The 24,151-nt window shown below is 29.7% G+C and overlaps 1 protein-coding gene across 3 annotated transcripts in view; it reads left to right on the top strand.

The window, feature by feature from the left end:
• LOC136088756 (adhesion G-protein coupled receptor D1-like) overlaps positions 1 to 24,151 on the top strand; it is a 136,641-nt gene that overhangs the window by 82,895 nt on the left and 29,595 nt on the right. For all 3 annotated transcript variants that reach the window (XM_065813373.1, XM_065813374.1, XM_065813375.1), the window contains 3 exons: positions 9,278 to 9,383; positions 16,479 to 16,525; positions 20,002 to 20,116. In XM_065813373.1, coding sequence (XP_065669445.1) covers positions 9,278 to 9,383; positions 16,479 to 16,525; positions 20,002 to 20,116 — 268 coding nt within the window. The remainder of the gene's footprint in view (positions 1 to 9,277; positions 9,384 to 16,478; positions 16,526 to 20,001; positions 20,117 to 24,151) is intronic.

Below are 24,151 nucleotides of genomic sequence, written 5' to 3'. Positions count from 1 at the left end.
AGGATCTTTTTACTCCAGCATCATCTAGCTCTGAATCTGAAGAAGTTTTTTTCCAGGGGATTAAACACATTTACAGTAACTTTAAGGAATCCCTGACCTGAATCCATAGCTAATCTCAATATGGAGTCATGTGGATCTATTCCTTTTTCTGTAATGACGTGCTGTATAAATGTAGATGTATCTTTTACATGAACCAATGTTCTAGTAATGGCTTCTTCTCCATCCATAAAACCTACTTCTTTAGAAGTGTAAAATTCATCTATACGGTTATGGAGAGCTTCAATTTTTTCAAAGATGTTCGCTTCAATACAGGTTTGAGTTCCCATACTAGATCTATATTTGGAACAAAAATTCTTTGTTTGATTTTTTGAAAGCTCAAGAGATTTAACCAACTCCATAACAGTACCAAAGGACACCTGTTTCAGCTCAATTCGGTCAGTTTTTTTGTCAGGAGTTCCAACCACAATGTTCAAAGGAGACCCTTGAGTAGCCAACTGAAACTTCTGTCCTCTACAAATATTTTCAGCTTCCATCTTGTGCTTAAGTATACCTGGCAACATACATAAATAAAATATGTTTATTATTTGGAATTTTAAATATGTATTTATATTAAAGAACAGCTTAATATACTTGCCTGAGGCTACTAAATATTTAGGTCCAAGCTGTTCTGCCGCTTCAATGAGATTGTTCACAGCTCTGCTCTCTGTACAGATATGAGCCACTCTTTGCACTAAATATTTTTGTTTGAAAACAAATGAACAAAATTTTTAATTAACTAAATATTTTATTAAGTACAATAAATTTTGTTATGTGAAGCATTATATATATGAAGCATTATATATATGAAAAAATAAAACAACAATAATAATAAAATTCTAACCTACAAAGCCAAAGCATGTTGAACATAGTCTGGAAGACTTTGCATGTTCAGAATCATTAGAAGCACTGATTTCATCAACAATGTCTTTGATATTTGATGATCTTCTAAGATGCAATCTATCAATCTAAAATAATGGAAAAAATATTGATCAGTAAGTGATATTATTTTAGCATACTAGATGGTATTTTACTATACACTATGTAAGTTTAACTATATATACTATATAATTAAATTTTAAGCTTACACTGTAAACAGTAAATAAATAGTTAATAAATAAATAGTAATTAGTTGTTTATCTTATACAACCTTATATACATGTTTTGTATAACTAATATTTATATACTACAATGTAGTATATATGTAGTATGTATGTAGTCTACATACATACATATTATACTCAAATACTTCCATGCATGTCATACTTAAACTAAGTATATGTATATACATATACTTATTCTGCTGTATATATAATATATAAAGTTATATACATTTTAAGTCTATGCATACAATAGAAAAACTGAAAGTTTTTTTAATAACACATGTATTATTTTTTAATACATGTATATGTATTAATAACATGTACTAAGTAAATGTTGTAATAACATGTATTAAAAAAAAAAATCTGTTCTATATTTTTAGTTAAGAAACTGTGTGATTGTAAATATAATAAAGTATTAACTAGAAATTAATAATAATTATTATACATAAAAAAACAGATTAACATGAATTTTACCTTGGATATCTTCACTATCCAGTTCCCTAGGTACTCCACCTTGTTCTTGTCGAGATCATAGAGGTTTCTGTGGCAATTGTTACAAATAACCTTGGGATAGTTGGTTACATCTAAACTATACTGACTCCAGACGAAAGTTTTTATCTTTGTTTCAATTGCTGGAGTGATCTTTTGAATTTTAGATGACTTTTTCCCGAACTGTGTAAGACAAACAGCACACGTTTTATGTAAACAGTCCGCCATTGTATATACAATTTAAAAATTTCGCGGACTTTCAACCGAGTTTTCACCTAATTTATTAAGATTTTTATGGCTAAAAATAAATATTTTTGAGCAAATTTTTTTTGACTTTGTCCAATCACTCAGAAGTTTTTAATGTCATAAATGGTGTCTACTAATGTATACCCAACTATTGAAAAAGAAAAATCAGACCTGGGGAACAACTTAACCTGGCGGTCACTCTGGTCCACAGTGCATGTTAATGTTTTGTTTAGAACAATTTCAGGTATTTTATCATTTTATAGCACATTGATATTTAAATAATAATGGAAAGTTAAAATATCTTAAAATATAAAATTATTTTTCAAAGAAATAAAAAAATGCATGGAACTCTCATTTTTATTCCAAATTTAATTATATTAATTATTCCGTCACCCAAATTTAATTATATTATTTATTCCGTCACCCAAATTTAATTATTCATCAATCGATTGCAAAAGCAATTGCATCTTGCTAAATGACAGCAAATAAAACCCTTAAACAAAAACATATAAAATTGCTGTTGATTTAAGGTAAATTGCTTTTTTCCTTGCTGACAATATTTTCTTTTTGCAACTCCTGTGATATATTCATATGTTTTGTAAAGCACTTCCAAGAAAAGTACGCATTTGAAAGTTTTGATTTGACAGAAAGTTTACATTAAAAGGCTGTTAGCTTACATTGCTTATTGATACTTGCATAGCCCATTTAAGTATTGAAAATCTTGAATTAATCACACTCTACTTACTTCTCCTAAATATAATATCTTATTTTCAATTATCTAGGAGTCCTCAGTTGTTATCAAGGATCTAGGAGTCATTCGATTTTTGAAATTCAAGTAGCGGACATATTTAATTATTAAATTTATAAATGCTATTGACAATGGAAAGCCAATATTTTATACTTAAAGCTATGAAAAAGCCTATTCCTTCTTGGAATGAAATTTTAGAAACAACTTTTATTTTTACAAAACAGGATTTAAAGAAGGAGTGTTCAACAAAGGTGATGATTCCTTTTCTACATATATATTAATCAGTTGATCAGTTAAAATTAAAATAGTTGATCAGTTACAGTAACCTGTTTCTTGGAACTTTGAACAAAGTTAAAAGAAGTTGTTTGAAAAAAAGTTATGCGATTTAATGAAACGAACATCAGTTGTGTATTTTTTCTGTATATAGCATTTGCTACATACTGTATAGGATATATAGTACTATACATACCATATACTATAGTATATACTATGTTTAACATAAGTATATAGTTCTATATATATTTATATAATGAAAACATATAATTTGCTCAAAATCTTTTAAATATCAGACCTCTTCTAAAAGTACAACATACTGAGAATCTCACTTTATTGGAACAATTGCTGAGTCAGACAATATATTTGTTTCTCTTAAGGGTCCAAGTATTATACTATACTCAAATTTTTTATTTTGTATAAAAAAATATTGTGGATAAAATTAGAATAAAATTTGTTTATAAAATTCAAATTTTATTAAAAAATTTTATGCTACTTTAAAATAGTAACGTTAGGGTTGAAAACTTCCTGTAAATTTTCAACTCAGGAAATTTTCCATAAATTTTGGATATTTTTTAAAAAAGATAAATTATTTTATAATTAATGGGTAAAATTTTATGTCTTATTTAGGCAGTTGTTATGGACAATTTTATGGTAAAATATTGTGAAGCAGATTATAAAAATTTCGGAAAGTGTTTCAAAATACACAGAAAAGTGTTTTTCCCTTGAAAAACACTTTTCTGTGTATTTTTTTAAGTTTTTTTTTATAATAACTATAAACATATATAAATAATATATATATATAATATATATTACAAATATGTAGCAAGTATAATAGTTTGTTTTCAAAATATTCTAAAATTGTTTTATCTTGTTATTTGCTAAGCATATTGATGTTCATTGCCGTAGAAAGCTTTGTTCAAGGCTAAACATTATTTGCACCCCCACCCCTAAAAGGGGAGGGTTTTTATATCTTTTAAATTGGCCTACAAGTAACTAAAAGCTGTAAAATTATATTTAATAAGACTTGATTGAAAATTTACATTGTTTTAAAAATTTTTTATAAAAATTTTATTTAAAAATTTAGTTTTTTTATTTATTTGTAATTCACCTCCCCAAGGCCGAGAAGGCCACTACAGATGAGGAGGCTACTTGTGGTTATAACCCTCTCTCAACCCTATAACTCCAAAACACGAACCTTGATAAACAAGGCCACTGCGCGGAGAAACAAGTTGAGCGCGTTACTACCAGGGACGTGGCGGGAATCGAACTCTGAACCTCTCGCTTATGAAGCAAGCGCTCTACCACTACACCACTACCGCATAAAGTTAGCAATAAAAATAAAGAACTAATGATTTCGAGGTCATAAATTCAAGCTCAAAAGACAAACTAACTAGGAAAACATCTACTTTTTGTTGTTTCACAAAAGTAATGTAAGTAACATATAACAAATTGAGCGTTTTATTGCTTTTTTTTAAAAATGCGTGCCTAACTAGATTTAAATTTCAACTATAACCGTAACTAGATTTAAATTTTAATTTTTTTAGTTTAAAATTCCAAAAATTAAATTCATGAAACAATTTTTCAGGTGTATTTTACTGTTTTCTTTTTTTTTCTCTAAAAAATTAATTAGAATAACCTATATTAACAATTATTAGTAATTTAACCCTTGGGAATATTCATTTAATATGTTTTATTATATTTTATTTATGATGTGAAATGAAAACGATGATAAACTAGAATGCAATGCAAGATTTAAAAAAAATAATAATAATTTGAAAAAGTTATTTATTCTGAAGAACAACTGCATAAAGCAATTATAGCTATATAAATACCGGTGAAAAAATGTTTAGCGTTCCTGACAGTACTTTATATGGTAATTATTTGGTAAAAGCCAACCCATATAGTAAAATTCTGACTTTAAATCATATCTTAGAGAAGCAATAAAAAATGAATTAGTTAATGTAGTGCGCTAGTATAGGTTTTGCAATAACCAAAAAAGTTATTAAGAGTATACAAAAAAATTTTTAAGTGCAATGTAGAATAACACCATTTGAAAATAATATAGTAAACACTAGTTTCATAAATTTATGAGTTGTCATAAAGAATTATCATAAAAGTGAGCATATTAGTAGAGTTAGAGGTTATATAACTGAAGCATCAATAAGAAAATTGTTTGATGAGGTGTATGATTTATTAGGCAATGATGCACAATACCTTAATGATTCTACTCGTGTTTTTAACTTAGATGGAACTGGTTTTGAGTTTAAAAAATTAGAAAAGTAGTTGGCATTAAAGAAATGTTCATGAAGAATGTAACAACAGCAATAAAGAAAATGTCACAATTCTTTTTTGCGTAAATACCAATGGTGAATTTGCTCCATCTTTAACATTGTATAACTATATTCTAATGCTAATGAATATTGCTGCTATACCACCAGTTTGGAGTCTTGGTAAAAATACTTGGAAAAATTGGAAATAGAGAACTGGGTAGAAAAGTTAAATTCAGAGAAATATTTGTTTTTTGGAAAAAACTTGAATTTACCAATAGCCTAAAACAAATCAGTAGTTTCATATAAGCCAACAAAACACAAAGAAAAATTTTTCTTATCTAAATGGAGGATTTAAACCTTTGATGACCTATGCCAAACCCTTAGGAGAACATAGTACTAATCACGGAGCTACTAATGCTTATGCTTAAGCATTAAAAAAATCAATAAATTTTAAACTTTTTTTATAGTTTTTTTTTTTTTATATTAATTTTTTTTTTGGTTATCCTGCAGAAAATTTGTTAGATATGGGCCTCAGTCAAAAACTTGATAACTGTTGGCTTGAATATAACCTATTTTTGTCTGATTTGTGACCTACTGTTGAACAAGTCCTCTGACAAAATCTTTAGAAGTTTAACAAACCTTTTTTTTCTACTATATATGTTATATATTTCTGCGATATGTTGCTGTTATATATTTTGTTTTAAATGTTATTTATTTTTGTTATATATGTTATACATTCTGTTATATATGATATATATTTCTGTCATGTATATTATGTAATTCTATTGTATATATTATACAGATCTGTTACATATGACACATATTTATATATTTAACTAGTTGACATTAACTATTCAATTTAAAATAATAGGCAGCTATCTTAAAGCTTTAAATAATTACTTTTTACAGTTGCAGTTAATGTACCCTTAATGTGTAGTACTTTTTATAGTTTATTTTTTGCAATGGTTCTAATATAGGATATTTAAACCATTGCAAAAAAAGTTTAATAATCATTGAAAAATTTTTTTTTGCGTCATGTACACTATTTAAATTGATATTATAAGTATATATTTCAAGTCCACATTCACCTCAAGTGGCAACCCTTTTTGAAACAAAATATTTTTTTTTAATCAAGTGTTATTTTTATTTTTTTTTAATATTTTATTTCTGAAAGATTAAATTTTTTTCAAAATCTGATTCAGTCCCAATGTGTTGTATTAAGTATTTTTTATTAGGTATTAAGTTGGGAGTTACTAGAAAATAAAGAATAGAGTTAAAGAGCAAGTAAATAGTTGACAGAAAATTTTTACGTTGTATGAGTCAGGAAAACATAAAGATGGGAGAGAGCTTCAAAGGGTTAAAGTGCAGAGAAAAAACAACTTGAATATAAGTTTTAAAAAATAAATGACAAGTCAAGCAAAAATGAGTTAAGTTGATGTAACTAAAGATGATAGAAAGAGATGCAACTCTATGACGATGGGAGAGAGGCTCATGTTTGGCAGATAGAGCAGGTCCAACAATGTTTACAATGCGTTTTTAAATCTTGTCGAGAAGTTGAAGAGCATCATTAGGAGAACCAGCCCAAAAATGAAAACATTATTGCATATAGGGACGAATATGAGATTTGTAGAGGTAAAGAATAGAATCAGGAGTTAGAAAATGGCAAGCACAATAAAGTTAAGCACACTTACCAGATGCTAATTTAGAAATCAATTGTACATATGGTTTCCATGAGAGGTTAGTAGTGAAAGATAATTCAAGTAAACATAGTTCATTCTCAGTGAGAACAAACATTCTCAGTGAGAAGGTTGCCATTCATCAATATAAAAAATTTCAACAGTGTTGTGATAGTTGTTTGCAGTAATTAACTGAGTTTTATTAAAGTTTAAATTCACAATCCACTGCAAACAACAAGAGGATTAAAACCCTTTTAATTGTCTGGCAGTAAAAAATAGTTTTAAAGTTATTTGACTCAAGATAGGATGTTAGAAATTTGTTGATAAATAACTCAAAAGAGCATGGTCGATTTGACCAGAAATAACATCTAAAAGAGTGTAGCGGTGTGAAGAAGGAGAACAATAAAGAATAAAGAGAAAGATGATAGAGTGAGGTTGTACTAAGAAGATGAACATAAAAGAATGGTTAAGAAATTCAAACCTGATTTCTCGACAAATAGGTAAATTGATGGGTAAGTATACCCCCAAACCAAGCATGTGACAATTGGAGTCTTTGCGAATCAAAGGATAGTACCCATCAATACTGTGATCTCAAGAAGGAACAACCAACTAAATTAGTTTCAGAAAGAGCAAGCAAGTCTGGTGAATTTTGCAGCAGGTAAGACTTAACTAATAGAAGATTACTTTTAAGACCACAAATATTTGTGAAAGATATATTGAAATTTATATTGAAATTTATATTGAAAGATACATTGAGATATATTGAAATGGATTGTTTTTAATAAATATTTTTTGTTACTTCAGATATGGTTTAAGTTTAAAGAGAACTTGGGTCATTCATAAATAGAGCATGGCATGATAGGGCAAGCAATCAGCTATGCAGTTGTCTCAGTCCTGTTAATTAACTTAAAGTTGTAATGAAGGGCTTCTAATATGGCCTGTGAAGAAGGAGAACAATAAAGAATAAAGAGAAAGATGATAGAGTGAGGTTGTTAATACTCTGATATTTTACTGCTTTGGATGAAACCAGCCTTCATGAGAGCTACCACAGAGTTCAGTAAACCTTACTACCAGCTGACCTCAAAACCATTAAACTGAGTTTTAGAACTGTACTCTTATTTGGAGATAATAGCCGCTCTCAACCATCATTGCCTCCATTGAGGAGGCACCAGCAATAATGTATGAGTAGAGTCATAAATATCTGGGTATTTATCATCCTAGGCAGGAAACAGTGTAACACAGGTTTTTATCTATGTCACCCTAATAGATAAAGAAGGGGTTCAAAGAAAATTATTCTGCCTACCCCTAAAGTCTATGCCTAATAAGCTTTCTGAAAGACAGTAGCTGGATGCAGTTAACATCTGCCCAAAATGAGTATTTTTATTGAGATTTTCTAGCTTTTACTTAACCAAGATTCTCAAGACATTGGAATTTTAGCTGGATGCAGTAAACATTGCCTAAGATGAGTATTTTTACCAAGACATCATCTTTAGCCTTTACTCAACAAAGAGCCCCAAGGCAGAGGATTTTTAAGTCATATTTTGTTTCTCCTAGCCTTTGCCTAAAAAAAATAAACCCTACCAGGCAGCAGGGCATAGAGCAGCTAGTACTGAGTTACATGATACCAGTAGCATGGTGATCAGGATGATCCTGAAGCTGACCTAACCTGGAGTAGTTAACAGTTACCTCCTTTAAGCAGTAATTTTAAACATTAATGGGAATATTTTGGAAATGCATTAGAAATTACAAATAACTAGAACACTAGAAGTTTAAGGAAAAGTTTTGTAGTCACTGCTTGGTTACTGAGTCACACTGCATCAGAGAGTTTAACAGAACACAATCATACATAACTTATGAGTGGATGAAAACCGCACCAGAGATTCAGACATAACACAAACATACATATTGTAACTTACAAGTGAGTGAACACCGCGCTAAAGGTTTAGACAGAACTCAAACATATATATGTCTTACGAAATAATTTCAAGCAAAAATTATTTTTACCCAATCAAGTTTCTTTTTTTTCTTATAGAAACTATAAGAAAAAAAAAGAAACTATAAGAAAAATAAGAAACTATAAGAAAAAAAAGAAACTATAAGAAAAAAAGAGAAACTATAAGAAAAAAAAAGAAACTATAAGAAAAAAAAAGAAACTATAAGAAAAAAAAGAAACTATAAGAAAAAAAAAGAAACTATAAGAAAAAAAAAGAAACTATAAGAAAAAAAAGAAACTATAAGAAAAAAAAGAAACTATAAGAAAAAAAGAGAAGCTATAAGAAAAAAAAAGAGTTTATAAAAAAGAAACTATAAGAAAAAAAAAGTTTCTTTTTTTTTCTTATAGTTTCTTTTTTTTCCTTATAGCTTTATTATTAGTATTAAAACATAAAAATTGTTTACAAGAATAAATGTTTCCCAAGTTTTGAAATTTTTTAGAATGGTGAGATCAGGATATTTTGTGAACAGTATACTTCTTTCTGCAATTGTAGCAAATCAGTCTGTTGTTGAAAAAGTCACTGTTAAATTGCATCATTTAAATCAGGTGTTTGTTAATTAATTTTTTTATTTTTGTTGCTTTTTTTTATAGATTTTGTAAATTTTTATACTAAAAAAAAGCTTGATACTGAACTTAAAACTATTGAATTTTTATAAAAAAATTTTCATACTTTTTCTTCCTATCATTGTGTGACTTGTAACTATTTGAAGGCTGTATGAGATATAATTTTTAATATAAAATATTATTCTTTTGTTGTATTGTATATAGCTGTCATTTAATTTTAAAAACACATAAAGTAGTTTTTCATTTTTTATATTTTCATTTATGAAGGATTAAAAACAGACAACCTTTATTTGATTTCATTTTAATTATTTTAAACTACCATTAGCTTAAAAAATTTCTTTTAATAGAAATTTAATCTTAGAATATTTTTTTATTTTGGATGGAATTATGTTTACTTTTGTCTCAGGGTAATAAGTATGTTTACTTTCACTTCAGGGTAATAAGTATGTTTGTATTTATTTTAGGTAAAAATTATATTTACTTTCACTTTTGGGTAATAAGTATGTTCACTTTGATTTCTGGGTAATATGTATGCATGGGCAGTTTTAAGGGGTGGGGCACAATTTCATCATGGAATTGTGAATCTAAGTCTAAATGATAAATAGTAGGGTGGAGCTTATTTTTAACTTTTGAAATATGATCTTCTTACCCTTTAATTATGTTCCTATTTATGAAATAATAATTTAGACAAAATATGAGCACAATTGAACAATATTTAGAGGTAGCTCAATGATGGTGAAGTTTTCAGCACTCTGCCATCAGACTCGCGGAGTCTTGGAGACTCAGATGGGTCCATAATTGTATTCTTTCAGTGTAAAATTTATTTTACAAGCTGTGTGGTTTTAATCCTTTATTATTCTTTCCATCATAACAATCAATAATAGCTGGAATTGTTCATTCAAACAAAAATAAACTAAACTTGTGACATAATTATCATTAAAATCATAATATTCATCAGTTTAGTGTCTTTTATTTTTCTAATAAAATTAACTAACATGACACTGAAGGTTAGCTTACTTACTCACAGGTTAGAAGCAGTGCAACAGACTCACAGGTCAGAGGCAGTGCAACAGACTACCAAAGCTGACCGCCATTTGCTTTTAAGCATAAGAAATAAAATTTTTGTTTATACTGCTTATTAATGATTGAAATATTATATAAATTATATAATAGGTTAAAATGATTGAAATATTGATAATTTTTGTAAATTTGATTATTTTTTCATCAACACTTGACTACAACAAACAAGGTATTTAAAATTATTTTTAAATTTATATAAAATTGTTTTGAAATTTATATAATGTAGTTGTATCACAGGTTACAGGTTTATTTTAGGTTGACTAGTTGAGCCTAAATATTTTTAAAATTGTTGCAGCAGTATGACAATTTCAAAATATTTGCTTGATTAATTAAGGCATTGTTCTAATTTTTTAGTACAATTGTTGCTGAATTAACAGTGCTAAGTAACTGTTTTTAATGTTTCAAGTTTAAAAATAGTAAATTTGTGATTCCAAAAGCCAAATGATAAAAATGCCTTTTCTAATTTTTTTCCAGATTAATTTCTGATCTAAAATGTTGTCTGTGGCAAAAGCAACAAGATCTCAAAACCAGTTGTATCTTCTTGAAGACACTGTGACCGTATTAACAGGCAGCAAGTTGCCATCATTGCATATGGCTCTGGGGTTCTTCCTACATCACCATCTCGAACTGAAGGAAACCATAAGACAATCATCGGCTGTTGATAAAAATGCCTTTTCTAATTTTTTTCCAGATTAATTTCTGATCTAAAATGTTGTCTGTGGCAAAAGCAACAAGATCTCAAAACCAGTTGTATCTTCTTGAAGACACTGTGACCGTATTAACAGGCAGCAAGTTGCCATCATTGCATATGGCTCTGGGGTTCTTCCTACATCACCATCTCGAACTGAAGGAAACCATAAGACAATCATCGGCTGTTGATAAAAATGCCTTTTCTAATTTTTTTCCAGATTAATTTCTGATCTAAAATGTTGTCTGTGGCAAAGCAACAAGATCTCAAAACCAGTTGTATCTTCTTGAAGACACTGTGACCGTATTAACAGGCAGCAAGTTGCCATCATTGCATATGGCTCTGGGGTTCTTCCTACATCACCATCTCGAACTGAAGGAAACCATAAGACAATCATCGGCTGTTGATAAAAATGCCTTTTCTAATTTTTTTCCAGATTAATTTCTGATCTAAAATGTTGTCTGTGGCAAAAGCAACAAGATCTCAAAACCAGTTGTATCTTCTTGAAGACACTGTGACCGTATTAACAGGCAGCAAGTTGCCATCATTGCATATGGCTCTGGGGTTCTTCCTACATCACCATCTCGAACTGAAGGAAACCATAAGACAATCATCGGCTGTTGATAAAAATGCCTTTTCTAATTTTTTTCCAGATTAATTTCTGATCTAAAATGTTGTCTGTGGCAAAAGCAACAAGATCTCAAAACCAGTTGTATCTTCTTGAAGACACTGTGACCGTATTAACAGGCAGCAAGTTGCCATCATTGCATATGGCTCTGGGGTTCTTCCTACATCACCATCTCGAACTGAAGGAAACCATAAGACAATCATCGGCTGTTGATAAAAATGCCTTTTCTAATTTTTTTCCAGATTAATTTCTGATCTAAAATGTTGTCTGTGGCAAAAGCAACAAGATCTCAAAACCAGTTGTATCTTCTTGAAGACACTGTGACCGTATTAACAGGCAGCAAGTTGCCGTCATTGCATATGGCTTTGGGGTTCTTCCTACATCACCATCTCAAACTGAAGGAAACCATAAGACAATCATCGGCTGTTACCATCAATGAAATATCAAAATTTTGGCTGAAAGCTAGAATCCCGGTGAGAGAACATCAAAACTATCAAACCAAGCTAGAGAAGTCATTTGAGGAATGGCGTCTTATCATGAAGAACAAAGCACGAGCTTCACCAACTCAACTCACAAGAGAGTCAGCTTTTGTTTCCACACTCGATGATCTTTTTGATGTCGCTCATGCTGATACTCCGAACATGAAATCAGTTTTTCAAGAAAATAAAGATTTCTTATTAGCGCAGCGAGAAAAAGGACGGAGAGGGTCGATGGCTGGGGTCGATGAAAAGCTTGCTGCCAAGGAGAAAAAAGTGTCAGACAGAGAAAAGAAAATGCTTGCCAGGCGACAACAAATGAAACAGTTTGAAGATTCCTCAGTGGAACTGGTTTCATCTGGTTCGGAAAACAGTTCAACAGAAGACACAGGGAAAATGGAAACTGAGAATAATGCATGTGAGGAGGCTGTTGGAGGCATAGCATTTAGGACACTGAAGAGAAAAAGAGGGCGAAAAACAGTTGTCACTCCTGAACTCGCGGCAGCACTGGATCGAACAAAAGTTTCAGACCGCAAGGTTGTTTTCGTTTTAGCAGAGACTGCCAAAAGCTTGGGACATAGCATTGATGAACTTGCTCTAAACAGAGATTCAATACGACGACATAGAGTTGAACACAGAGTCCAGCGATCAGCAAACTTAAAGGCTAAGTTTCAGGGCAAGGTTCCCCTTGTTGTTCACTGGGACTGGAAGCTTATCCCTGATCTTATTGGAAAAGAGAAAGTCGATCGCCTGCCAGTGTTGGTTTCAGGAAAAGGAGTTTCTCAGCTACTCACTGTTGCCAAGCTTCCATCCGGAACAGGTGAGGCTGAGGCTGCTGCAGTTTTTGGAGCCATTGAAGACTGGGGCATAGCCGATAGTATCCAAGCTATGTGTTTTGACACGACCAGCTCTAACACTGGTCGGATAGCTGGTGCCTGTGTCTTCCTTGAGCAGAAACTTAAGAAGGAGTTGTTGTCGCTGGCTTGCAGGAATCACATTATGGAACTGATTATTGGTGCAGTCTTCCAACTTTATATGGGAGCCACCTCCTCACCCGTGGTTCAACTCTTCAAGCGCTTCCAGGAATACTGGGCATTCATAGACACGGCCAAATATGAACCAGGGATTGCAGCAGAAAATGTGGCAAATCTAGTAAAAGACATTAGGCAAAGCACCATCGATTTTGCCATCAAGCATCTTGAACAGAACCAGCGGAGAGATGATTATAAAGAATTCTTGGAACTCGTGATTGTTTTTCTCGGAGCTTCTCCTACCAGAGGAGTGCGATTCATGTTGCCTGGAGCAATGCATCATGCTCGCTGGATGAGTAAGGTCATATACAGTCTCAAGATCTGGATGTTCAAGGCTCAATTCAAACTGACTCCTGCAGAAGATAGAGGATTACGCGATGTGTGTGTTTGCAGTACGCATCTACTTGAAAGCCTGGATCTGTGCACCTCAAGCATCCGATGCTCCTTATAGCGAGTTTCTGCTGCTCAAGTCTCTGCTTGAATACTCCTCTATCCATTCTGCAATCTCAAAGCAAACATCAAAGAAGTTTTCCAATCATTTGTGGTACCTGTCGGAGGAACTTGTTATGCTAGCTTTCTTCGACGATCGGGTTAGTTCGTCAACCAAGAGACTGATGGTGAGTGCAATGCAGAATAAAGAAGAGCAAGATAAGGACCATTCCATGAGAATTACAGTAACTCTCGATTCCTTTAAAGACAAGAACTTGGAAGATTTTGTCACAGCTAAGTCGATGACTCTGCTCCGAATGATGGAACTTCCACATGGGTTCCTTGAAGTTGATCCGGTTTTGTGGGAGGGCAGAAATGATTTCAGGCAAGCTAAAGAAACAGTCAAATCACTGAATGTAGTAAATGATCACGCTGAACGTGGAGTTGCATTAATTCAGGAATACAGCGGCTTGTTAACTCGTGATGAATTGCAGTCACAATTCCTCCTGCAAGTTGTCGAGGATCATCGTCGAATGTACCCTGACAGCAGAAAACAAACTATGTCTGGAGTACCATATAAACAATAAATTTGGAAATTATTAAACTGACACTATGAACTCTGTCTAAAACTGAACTGAGATTGTAATGTAATTGTGTTGAAAAATAATAACTGAATTGTTAAAAATAAATTGAGAATTCATGTAATTTTCATAGTTTTCGTAAATTTTGAAGCTCTTGAGTTACCCCTAAACACAAGAATTTATTGTTCAAACTTTTTTTGTGGTGTTTCTATATTATAAGGAACAGATTAGGAGGGTAAGACTTTCAAAAATACTTGTTTATTATTTTTTTTATTTTTAAGCTCCACCCTAATAAATAGTTTGACAAGGATTTGACAGCAGCAATAATGACAGAAATGATCATGGTCAGCAGCAATAATGACAGAAATGATCATGGTCAGCAGCAATAATGACAGAAATGATCATGGTTGGAAAACTAGTTAGAAAACAAAACTTTTTCTTTGCAGACTCGTAAGCAGAAAGCTTTTCATTTAATCTCATTTTCAACTTGTTTATAATAGGGAACAATTATTTAATTCTAAATTCGTCACTGCCACATCGATCCACTACTATTCCAATTAAATAGGTTAACCCATTGTTAAAAATTCAAATCTCTCTATCTTTCGTTACTAAAGTCATTTCTCAATTAAAGTCTTCTATGGCTTGTGGCCCAGACATCATTCCTATCATAGTCTTACAAAAGTGTTCTTTAGAACATTCTTCAATTATCTCTAAACTATTTAATAAGTGTTTGACTGAATCTTGTTTTCCTTCCATATGGAAAATAGCAACTGTTTTTCTTTTAATTTAAAAAACTCTGGAGAACATTCTGACCCTTCCAACTATTGTCCAATCAGTCTTTTTTCTGTAGTTAGCAAGGTCTTTTATCAAAAAATTTCAAACATCCCATCTTCAGTCAAATAACTTACTGTCAGACAATCAAGTTTTTGATCAACAGCTGACTTTCTAACTGCTCTGACTAAAAGATATTATGGTACATTATATTGAGGTGGCTAGGCTATGGTTATTGCTCTTGACATATATAAAGCTTTCAACAAAGTTTGGCATGCTGGTCTTCTCTTACATAGAATTTTCAAATTACATAAAACAGGCAGCCAATCTTGAATCTGATTTCACTTGTGTAACAGATTAGGGCTTGGAGTGGTCTGTGAATTTTAACCTCAACAAAACTCAGTTAACTACTGCAATCAACTATCGCAATATTATTGAAATTTCCTATATTATTGAATGGCAACCTGCTCACTGATTCCTCTTCTCTACATTTTCTTTTATAACCCACAACTGTTGTAGGATATATAATTAAAAAATCAGGGGCCCCTTCTTGGACTCCATTTTTTGGGCGCCAGGCACAGCTGCACTGGTGCGCCCAGGTTATTAAGGCATTGGCTCTAGGTGGAAGTTTTAGTATATACATTATCTGGTTTGAGTTTTGTTGGCATGTTGGCAAAGCAAAATTATGTAAAAATTTTAAAAATAATTCTTATTTCCAATTAAATACATTTTTAAAAAATGAAGCTTTTATTAGAAAAATGATGTTTTATATGACAACAAATTTTTTTTAAAGAAAATTGAATATTTTAAAATTTTAATCTTGCAAATGTCCAATGATTTTATGCAACACTTGAAAATAATTTTTATAAGCTATTTTTTGAAATCCAATATCATTTTATAATTCAAATGACATTTATGGCATGTAGTATTATATGTGAACACACACACTAAAGTTAAAGTTATACACATTTAAGTTGGTAAAATTTTTCAACTTTTTTAAAGACAAAAAGGTTTTAAATTTTATTTGAATAGAAATATACGTTCATCTAAATTTATTTAATTTTAATAATAAGATTATTCCATGGTTTAGACACATTTAAAATGTAAAAACGTCTAATTAAAACAAATATTTAAATTTGAAAATATATACGATAGCCAAATAATAGTGTTTCTTTAATAGTTAAATATTTTAATATTGATACTGATAAACCTGGTTACGAGTAGTGTAGTACAAAGCACATGAGAAAAATACTAGAGTTTTAAGTCAGGGTTTCAAAGTATGTAAATGATATATGTAAAACATAATATAACACAATAAAAGTCAGAATTATGTTAACTAAATTTTGTTGTAATTTAAAATAATGAAATGATTAGTGTTGTTGAATAACTTTAGTCTGGATTTGAGGAATCAGTTTGTGCGTTTTGGAATTCAAGTGGAAAGTTAGTTTTTATTTTGTTTTTTTTTATACTAACTTTAACTTTTTGAAACATTTTTGTTTATTTCACTTATTCATTTATGTTTTTATTTTTTTACTTTATACTAAATTTATCATTTTCTTTATTTAAAACTTTATATATTTAAATAAAGATGCTTTTTGATTCAATATTCTCTTTAATTCATTTGTTATTAATTTTTAAAGTATATCATGATAGATCAGATAAACACAAAGTTATTAAGTTGTACTTTGTTTGTAATATCTAACCAAAAGATTATTAATTACAGTAAAAATTGTAAAATACTCAACATTTACAGATAACATGTTATGAAGTATCTAAATGTTTTTATTATGTATTTAGTTATTTTATATAAAAAATTTATACAAATTTAATTTTATATAAAAGATTATTTATAGTTAATTTTATCTATTAATTATTAGATAAAAAATTGTTCTTTATATGACTATATACATTCATAACTTGTTATGTAAAATAATTTTTTTATAACTGAGTGTAATTGTATATTATATAATACAGCTAAATAAATAACTTCAAGAAGAATTAGTTGTGGAATAGCTTAGCTGCAAAGTAGCATATTCGGAAATCTTTTTAAAAAGGAATTCCTTGTCAGAGAAAAACTGTCGGAAAAAATGTCGGAGAATTTGAGAAAAACAGTGTAGGAGACTGACTAGATTTATAAATAAGATTGGATATCTAAAGAGAAGTTTTGTTATCTAGGATGTATTTGATATTTTTGCTAGCTCTTGCATTAGCTAAGTTTTTATAAAATGATAAATCGTTGCCTAAAATAGTTAACAAATATATTTTTGTCCTAGAATGTAGTGTAAAATAATTTTTGTCCTAAAATATAGTGTAAAATAATTTTTGTCCTAAAATATAGTGTTTCAGCAAAATGGCATCGAGAAAACAACAATTGTTTTTCTATCAACGACCTTTGTATTTGATTTAAAAAAGTGAAAAAATATCTTACTGTCATATCTGTAGTATCCTACTAGTGTGACACCTCACACTACATCACAGCGACACCTCACACTACATCAAAGCAACACCTCACACTACATCACAGTGACACCTCACACTATATCACAGTGACACCTAATGAAGATCACTACATCACCTTAAACATAAATTGTATTAGCAAACAAGGTTATATAGTTGTTTGAAACAACTTTTTTCAGCTACAAAAAAATAAAACATTAATTGGAGTTTGCAAAACAATTGAAAAAAAGTTATTGGAGTTTTAAAAACTAATTAAAAAAATTGATTGGAGCAAACTAGCAAACTAAACAAATTTAAAAAATTGATAAGGGTTTGCAAAAATGTGCACAAAATATACATATTGGAAAAATGTTTTGTGGTCAGATAAGTCAAAAGAAGTTAAAAAGGGAAATCAACATTTATATATAACAAAATGGATGCTTCAATGTATTGTGAAATTCTTGAAGACAACTTGTGATTATCTACTAAAAATTGAGAATGAGATATTATTAAGCTTATAATGACTCAAAACATGCTGCTAAGAAATTGAAGCTATACTTTGGGCATTAGGCATTTTACCTTAAAATGGTTTTAGAATGAATGAAATAGTGTTTTTGCTATAACTTCTTTTAATTATTTTGACTGGTAATGCTGCCAAAAGGATATTACTTTCTGAGTAATATGATACTGAGATAGAGATTTTTTGTGTGCATTGTTTATGTATTCATCAGCATTAGTTCAAAATATTGTTTTTATAAATCTTTTATTGTGTTGTCTGTTAAGTGTGCAGCTAAACTGTGATTAACTCATAAGAAGCTGTGCATCCTGTTATACTTAAAAAAGAATTTTTGATCTTTTGCAAGCCCTTGTGGTAATGTTGTTATTTCAGGAGTGAAACTTGATGATAGCGAGTGTTCAGCAACAAAGGAAACAAACATCATTTTAGTGTGTGCTATCTGGTTTTTACCCTTATTATTTTAGTTATAGATATCTTTATTTTACTTGAGTTACAATTTTGGTGAATTTATTTAGTCAAATTGTTTATTTTATGAATTACAAGCACTTAGCTTTATATCGATTAGAAAACAGTTTCTTTTTTAATTAATATTTTTTTTGTGCAATATATATTATGGGTGGTAGCATAAGTTTTTATTATTGTAGGGTTAAAGTATTTTACAAATGTTTCAAAAGAGTTTATTTAGAAATACTGATCTTGCATATATAATTATATATGACTTTTTCTTCAAACCACTATATATATAAAAGGAAACCTTTATTTCAAAGTCTAAATACTTTAAATTTGCATATTTATTTTTATTTGGTTCTTAATAATTAGCCATATTTAAAATATATTTATTGTACATGTTTATCCTTTATTTTATAAATGCACACCTAGTTAGATACCCATTTTGTTCTAATTAGTCTTTTTCTTGTTATTATGACTTCAAACACCTATTCCAAAAGTATATTATATTTCTGAATATGAAGCTGTGTATGTGACACGGTTTTATTCTTCTTATTAGTGTCTATACATTGTTTAAAAGATTTCAAAATAAACTTAACACAAAAAGAACAACTGCAATTAAAACTAACAACACAAAATTAAATAAATAGTAAAAAGAAAAAATGGAAAAGTTTATATAACAAAAAAAGAAAAGCTTTAGTTTATAAGCAGAAGTTGGCAAAAGTATGACACTTTTAAGCTTAATGATATTTAAAGCTCAAATAAAATAAAATATAATTTAACATTAAATAAAATATGATTTAACATTAAATAAAATATAATTTAACATTAAATAAAATATGATTTAACATTAAATTAAATATGATTTAACATTAAATAAAATATGATTTAACATTAAATAAAAATATGATTTAACATTAAATAAGCTTTGAATGATTTAACATTAAATAAGCTTTGAACAAATACTAACAGGTTTAGACAATTAAACTTATATATTTTTTGATATGTATCATGACAAGTTCTGCAAAAATTTGATTTAAAACTATTATTTTTAATTTTATAATTTTATATATTATTATATTATTATATTATTATTTTTAACTTTACTTATTTTTAAGTTATTTTTAATAAGAATCACAGTTTTAAAAATATGATTTGTTTTAATAAATATGTGCAAGTTCAGAAACACACATTAAAGTGTTTCATAACTAAAGTTGTTGAACTGTTTTAAGTGCCACCATTTTTTAAATAAGAAGGAAGAAGGAGTTGGTTTAAAAGTGTCTTTTTATATTTTGAAATATGACCTAAATATATGTTTATGAAAAATAAAAATGATATTAATGATTTGTTAAATATTGTAAAATATTTGGTGATGTTTTTGAAATTGAAATATTTTTAATAAACATTGTTTAATTTTGAGTAAAACTCTTGAAACTCATTGAATTGAAGTTAATTTCTTTACTAAAGATTGTTAAAATATTTGTAGAGAATTTTATTTAAAAACTTTGACATTTAGAGGATTTTGGTCAACAATTGGCTGTAAAACATTTTATTCATCAAACTACAGCACAACATGTTTATGTTCTCATCTCACAAATTTTGCAATTCTAACTTCAATTAAAGGATTTCAGGTACATATGTTATGTTAAAGTTAAATTAAGGATACATTTTCGATAAGCATTAAACAATTTATATATATGTATATATATATATATATATATATATATATATATATATATATATATATATACATATATATATATATATATATAAATATACACACACACACACACACACACACACACACACACACACACACACACACACACACACAATTAGTACGGATCCTGATAATGCCAACCTAGCTGATCCAAGAACGCCATTTATATGGGGTGTTAGCGTACACATCAAATTTTGAAATCAAGTGACAATAAAAACACCTGTAGAATGAGAACAACTACATATAATTTGATAAAATTAGTGCAAATGTAGCATATGACCTCACCAAACTCTGGATCAAGTTTCAGCTAGATTGGTTTTCTGGTTAAGGTTTTATAGCAGTTTTAGTTTATATTTTTTTAGTTTTTTGCTACTACATCTCAAAATGTTACCTATTACTGTGATATTCAATCACTATTTTCAAAATAAAGATTACATGAGAGTTCTCCTATGTAATATCAACAACTTTTATTATAATTTTTTTATTGGCACATGTACCATTTTTAATCTATAGACAAAAAAATATTGATTTGCTATTTGAGGCATGGTTGACTTGCAATTCACAGCATTAATATCTCATTATTTCCTAAAGTATAAAATACTGCCAAAATGCAAAATAAAAGTACAAAAACCTGGCAACATGATTAAATTGTAAGACATGGTCTTTGATTTTCTCCGCAATATACTCTTTTAATTAAATACTCTTTAATACTTTTATATGCAATATTAAAATTCGTAATTACAGCAGTTAAGGATTAAAATGGTTAAAATGTTCATTATAAACCGTAAGCTATGATTTTTTGTTGTCTAATTTAAAAAAATTATGGTAGCAGTTAAAGGTGCGTACTGTTTAGATCAGTTATGCAGCATAACAATCTTTCTTTGTACTCTGGGCAATTATTGATTTGTTTATAACTTGACTAATATTTATAAAAGTCTTGGGTCCCAATGGAGATCTTTTGTGACTGATGAAATCTGATGTGGTAGAAGATGGTGGGAATTTTAGGTGTTGCGTTTGCACCAGTTATCATTAAGTAACACCTTTTGAAATTTTCAATTGTTTCAGCAAAATTCAGCTGAAGGATAAATTGGAAGCAAGCTTTTACAACTAAATTGAAACTTTTGAATGATTCAATTATGTAAAGAATGTTAGGAGTCGAGTTTGTATCAGCAAGTTTCTGGAGTACATCCACATTTTTAAAAAGCTTCCTGCATTCATTTCTCTCAAACTGGATACAGGGTCCAATTTGAGAGAAAGTGTCCGAGCAGTTTTATGTATCTTAAAAAGATTCACCATTAGGGAGATGCAATTCTATTTGTGAGGTTATTTCCAAAATCAAAATATTGTCAGGCCCACTGATGATTAGCTTTTGAATGACATTACCAAACAACTTTGCACAAGCAACAACCCCGCCAGATTGCTCAAGGCTAGATTTGATTGAGCCTAGTGTTCACAAGTTTCCAGATTGAGTAAGACTCTTGGATTTGATGTCACACCATGAACAAGGGTGCATACTTAAATGGGTTTGAAGACCACAAATTATATTTGCAACTTTCATATTTGCAAGCCAAAATTATTTTAACTCCATTTGCATTAATCAGTGACCATATTTGTTCAATGTTGGAGTGAGTTTCTATCAAATCCTCTGATGCCGCAACAAATTAACTCCAGTGTCTTTGCCAGTCTTTTAAAGAAGAGGTTGTTTTTGAGGCAATGAGCTGGTATCAACTCTTAACGCAGTTAAAGGTTGATACCAGCTCTTTAATGGTGGTAAAGGTTTTCTCAAATTTTGCTTTGACAAAATTTGATAAAACCTTTACCACCATTAATTCCGAGCTCAACAAAATATCCATCAGAAATTTTGCAAGATTGAATAGCTTGATTTATAAGACTTGATAAAGCATTGCAGTAAGCAACAACCGGAACTGTATCATAATCTCCTTTTTTGTTGGTAATTTTTAAGTCACTGCAGTTGAAGTAATCACTCAAGTTTTGACCTGCTCTTAAGAAATTCTTATAAAAATTTGGCTCAACCACCTTACTTCTTGATGTTTGGTTTAGATTTCTGACCAGTTTCTTTAAATCCTTGTTTGATAATCCAGTATATAATTTTACATTTACAAGAGCTAGAGTGGTCAATTTTGGAGCGCTTGATAGTCTTAATACTAAACTTTGTTGAGAAAGTTTAAAATTATCAAATTATTCATTTTTAAAGTGATTAAAAACTTGTTAAAGTTATATTTTCCGAAACCTATCTGGTCTTTTTTATTAAAGATTTTCTCTGAACTTATATGTAAAAATTTTTCAAGCGGAGGCCCGCCAAATGATTTAGCTAGTCAAGTAGTTCCTTCAGGGGATGATTTTATATTGGAAATAACTTGAGATGCAATTCATTTAACTGCTCTGAAATCTTTAGCTGCTAAAGATTGAACGGGCAAACCTTTTCCTAAGAGGGCTGTAACATGTGCTGCAATGTACATTTGGTTCTTTCTCAATGGTGGTTTGTTCTTCAAGAGGATGTTTAACTTGCAGCTTTGAAAGACCAATTTGGCAGATTAGGCAATTACAGATTACAAATTAAGCAAAAGAGGGACCATAACTTCTTTTCTCTCTTGTTTCCTGCGCAAAATTGTTCAACATGGTTCACACAACTTCTTGTGATACCCGAGAATCACTGATATTGATCTTTGTCTTGTACATTTTGCATATTTGATCTGCTTGGAAAGCAGTAAGCTGTCTTAAACATTTTTTTAGACAGATTAAGCACATGAATTTTTCGATTTTCATCGTGAACCTTTGATTGATTTGGCATTGTGGCAATTCACTAAATCCAACTTTATTAAATCAAACTATCCCTTTTACAAAATTTAACCTGAATTTATATTGGATAACAGTCCATTAACATACCTACTAATATTATTAGATACAAACGATTAAAATCAAGAAAATAATTACTTTATTGCAAGCAAATAATTTTTACATAATTCCCTTCTTTAAAGGAAATAATTATTTAAATTAATGACACTTATCAGACTTATTGACAATTTAGAAGAGATTTTATTTGATGACACATTTGATGACACATTTGATGACACATTTGATGACACATTTGATGACACATTTGATGACACATTTGATGACACATTCCTACAAAAGGTTTTTACTGCTCTTCAAAGTACTATTCTCCTTTTCAAATAATTTTCCTCTGACTGCCCCTGACCGCCCCTCCAAACTTTTTATTTGTTAATTATCATAGCTATCTCATCTAAATTTTATTACTTTATTATGTAGATATATTTATAATAGCTTTTCAACCATTTTTTTTATATTTTCATGCATTTTGACAGTAGTTTATACCTTATAAAGTACTGATTTTTTCAGGCAATCCATAAGCCAAGTCAAACCACGCTTTAAATAGCAAATCAATATTTTAGTCTATAAAATGAAAATGGTAGTTGTACCAATAAAACAATTATAACAAAAATTGTTGGTATTACATAGTAGAACATTCATGTAACCATTATTTTGAAAATCGTGATCAAATATCACTGTAATCGGTAATGTTTTGAGGTGTAAGTAACAAAATATAAATTAAAACTGCCATAAATCCTGAACCAGATAATCAATCTGGCTGATTTTATCCAGAATTTGTGTGACCATATGCTACATTTGCTTGATGTTTTTTCACACCAGAGTTTGGTGAGGTCATATGCTACATTTGCACCAATTTTTATCAAATTATATAAAGTGGTTCTCATTTTACAGGTGTTTTTATTGTCGCACTATAAAATCAAAGTTTCACTTAATTTGAACATTCAAATTAAATTAATTTTTGTGGACAAAGTTAAAAGATTTTAAAATTTGCATCACAGGGTACCTTGATGTGTACGCTATTACCCCATATAAATTGGGTCAGCTAGGTTGGCATTATATATATATATATATA

Source organism: Hydra vulgaris, chromosome 12, assembly GCF_038396675.1.
Source record: "Hydra vulgaris chromosome 12, alternate assembly HydraT2T_AEP".
Classification (NCBI taxonomy): Eukaryota; Metazoa; Cnidaria; class Hydrozoa; order Anthoathecata; family Hydridae; genus Hydra; species Hydra vulgaris.
Note: the sequence above shows the minus strand (reverse complement) of the source record. Positions and strands in the feature narration are given on the sequence as shown.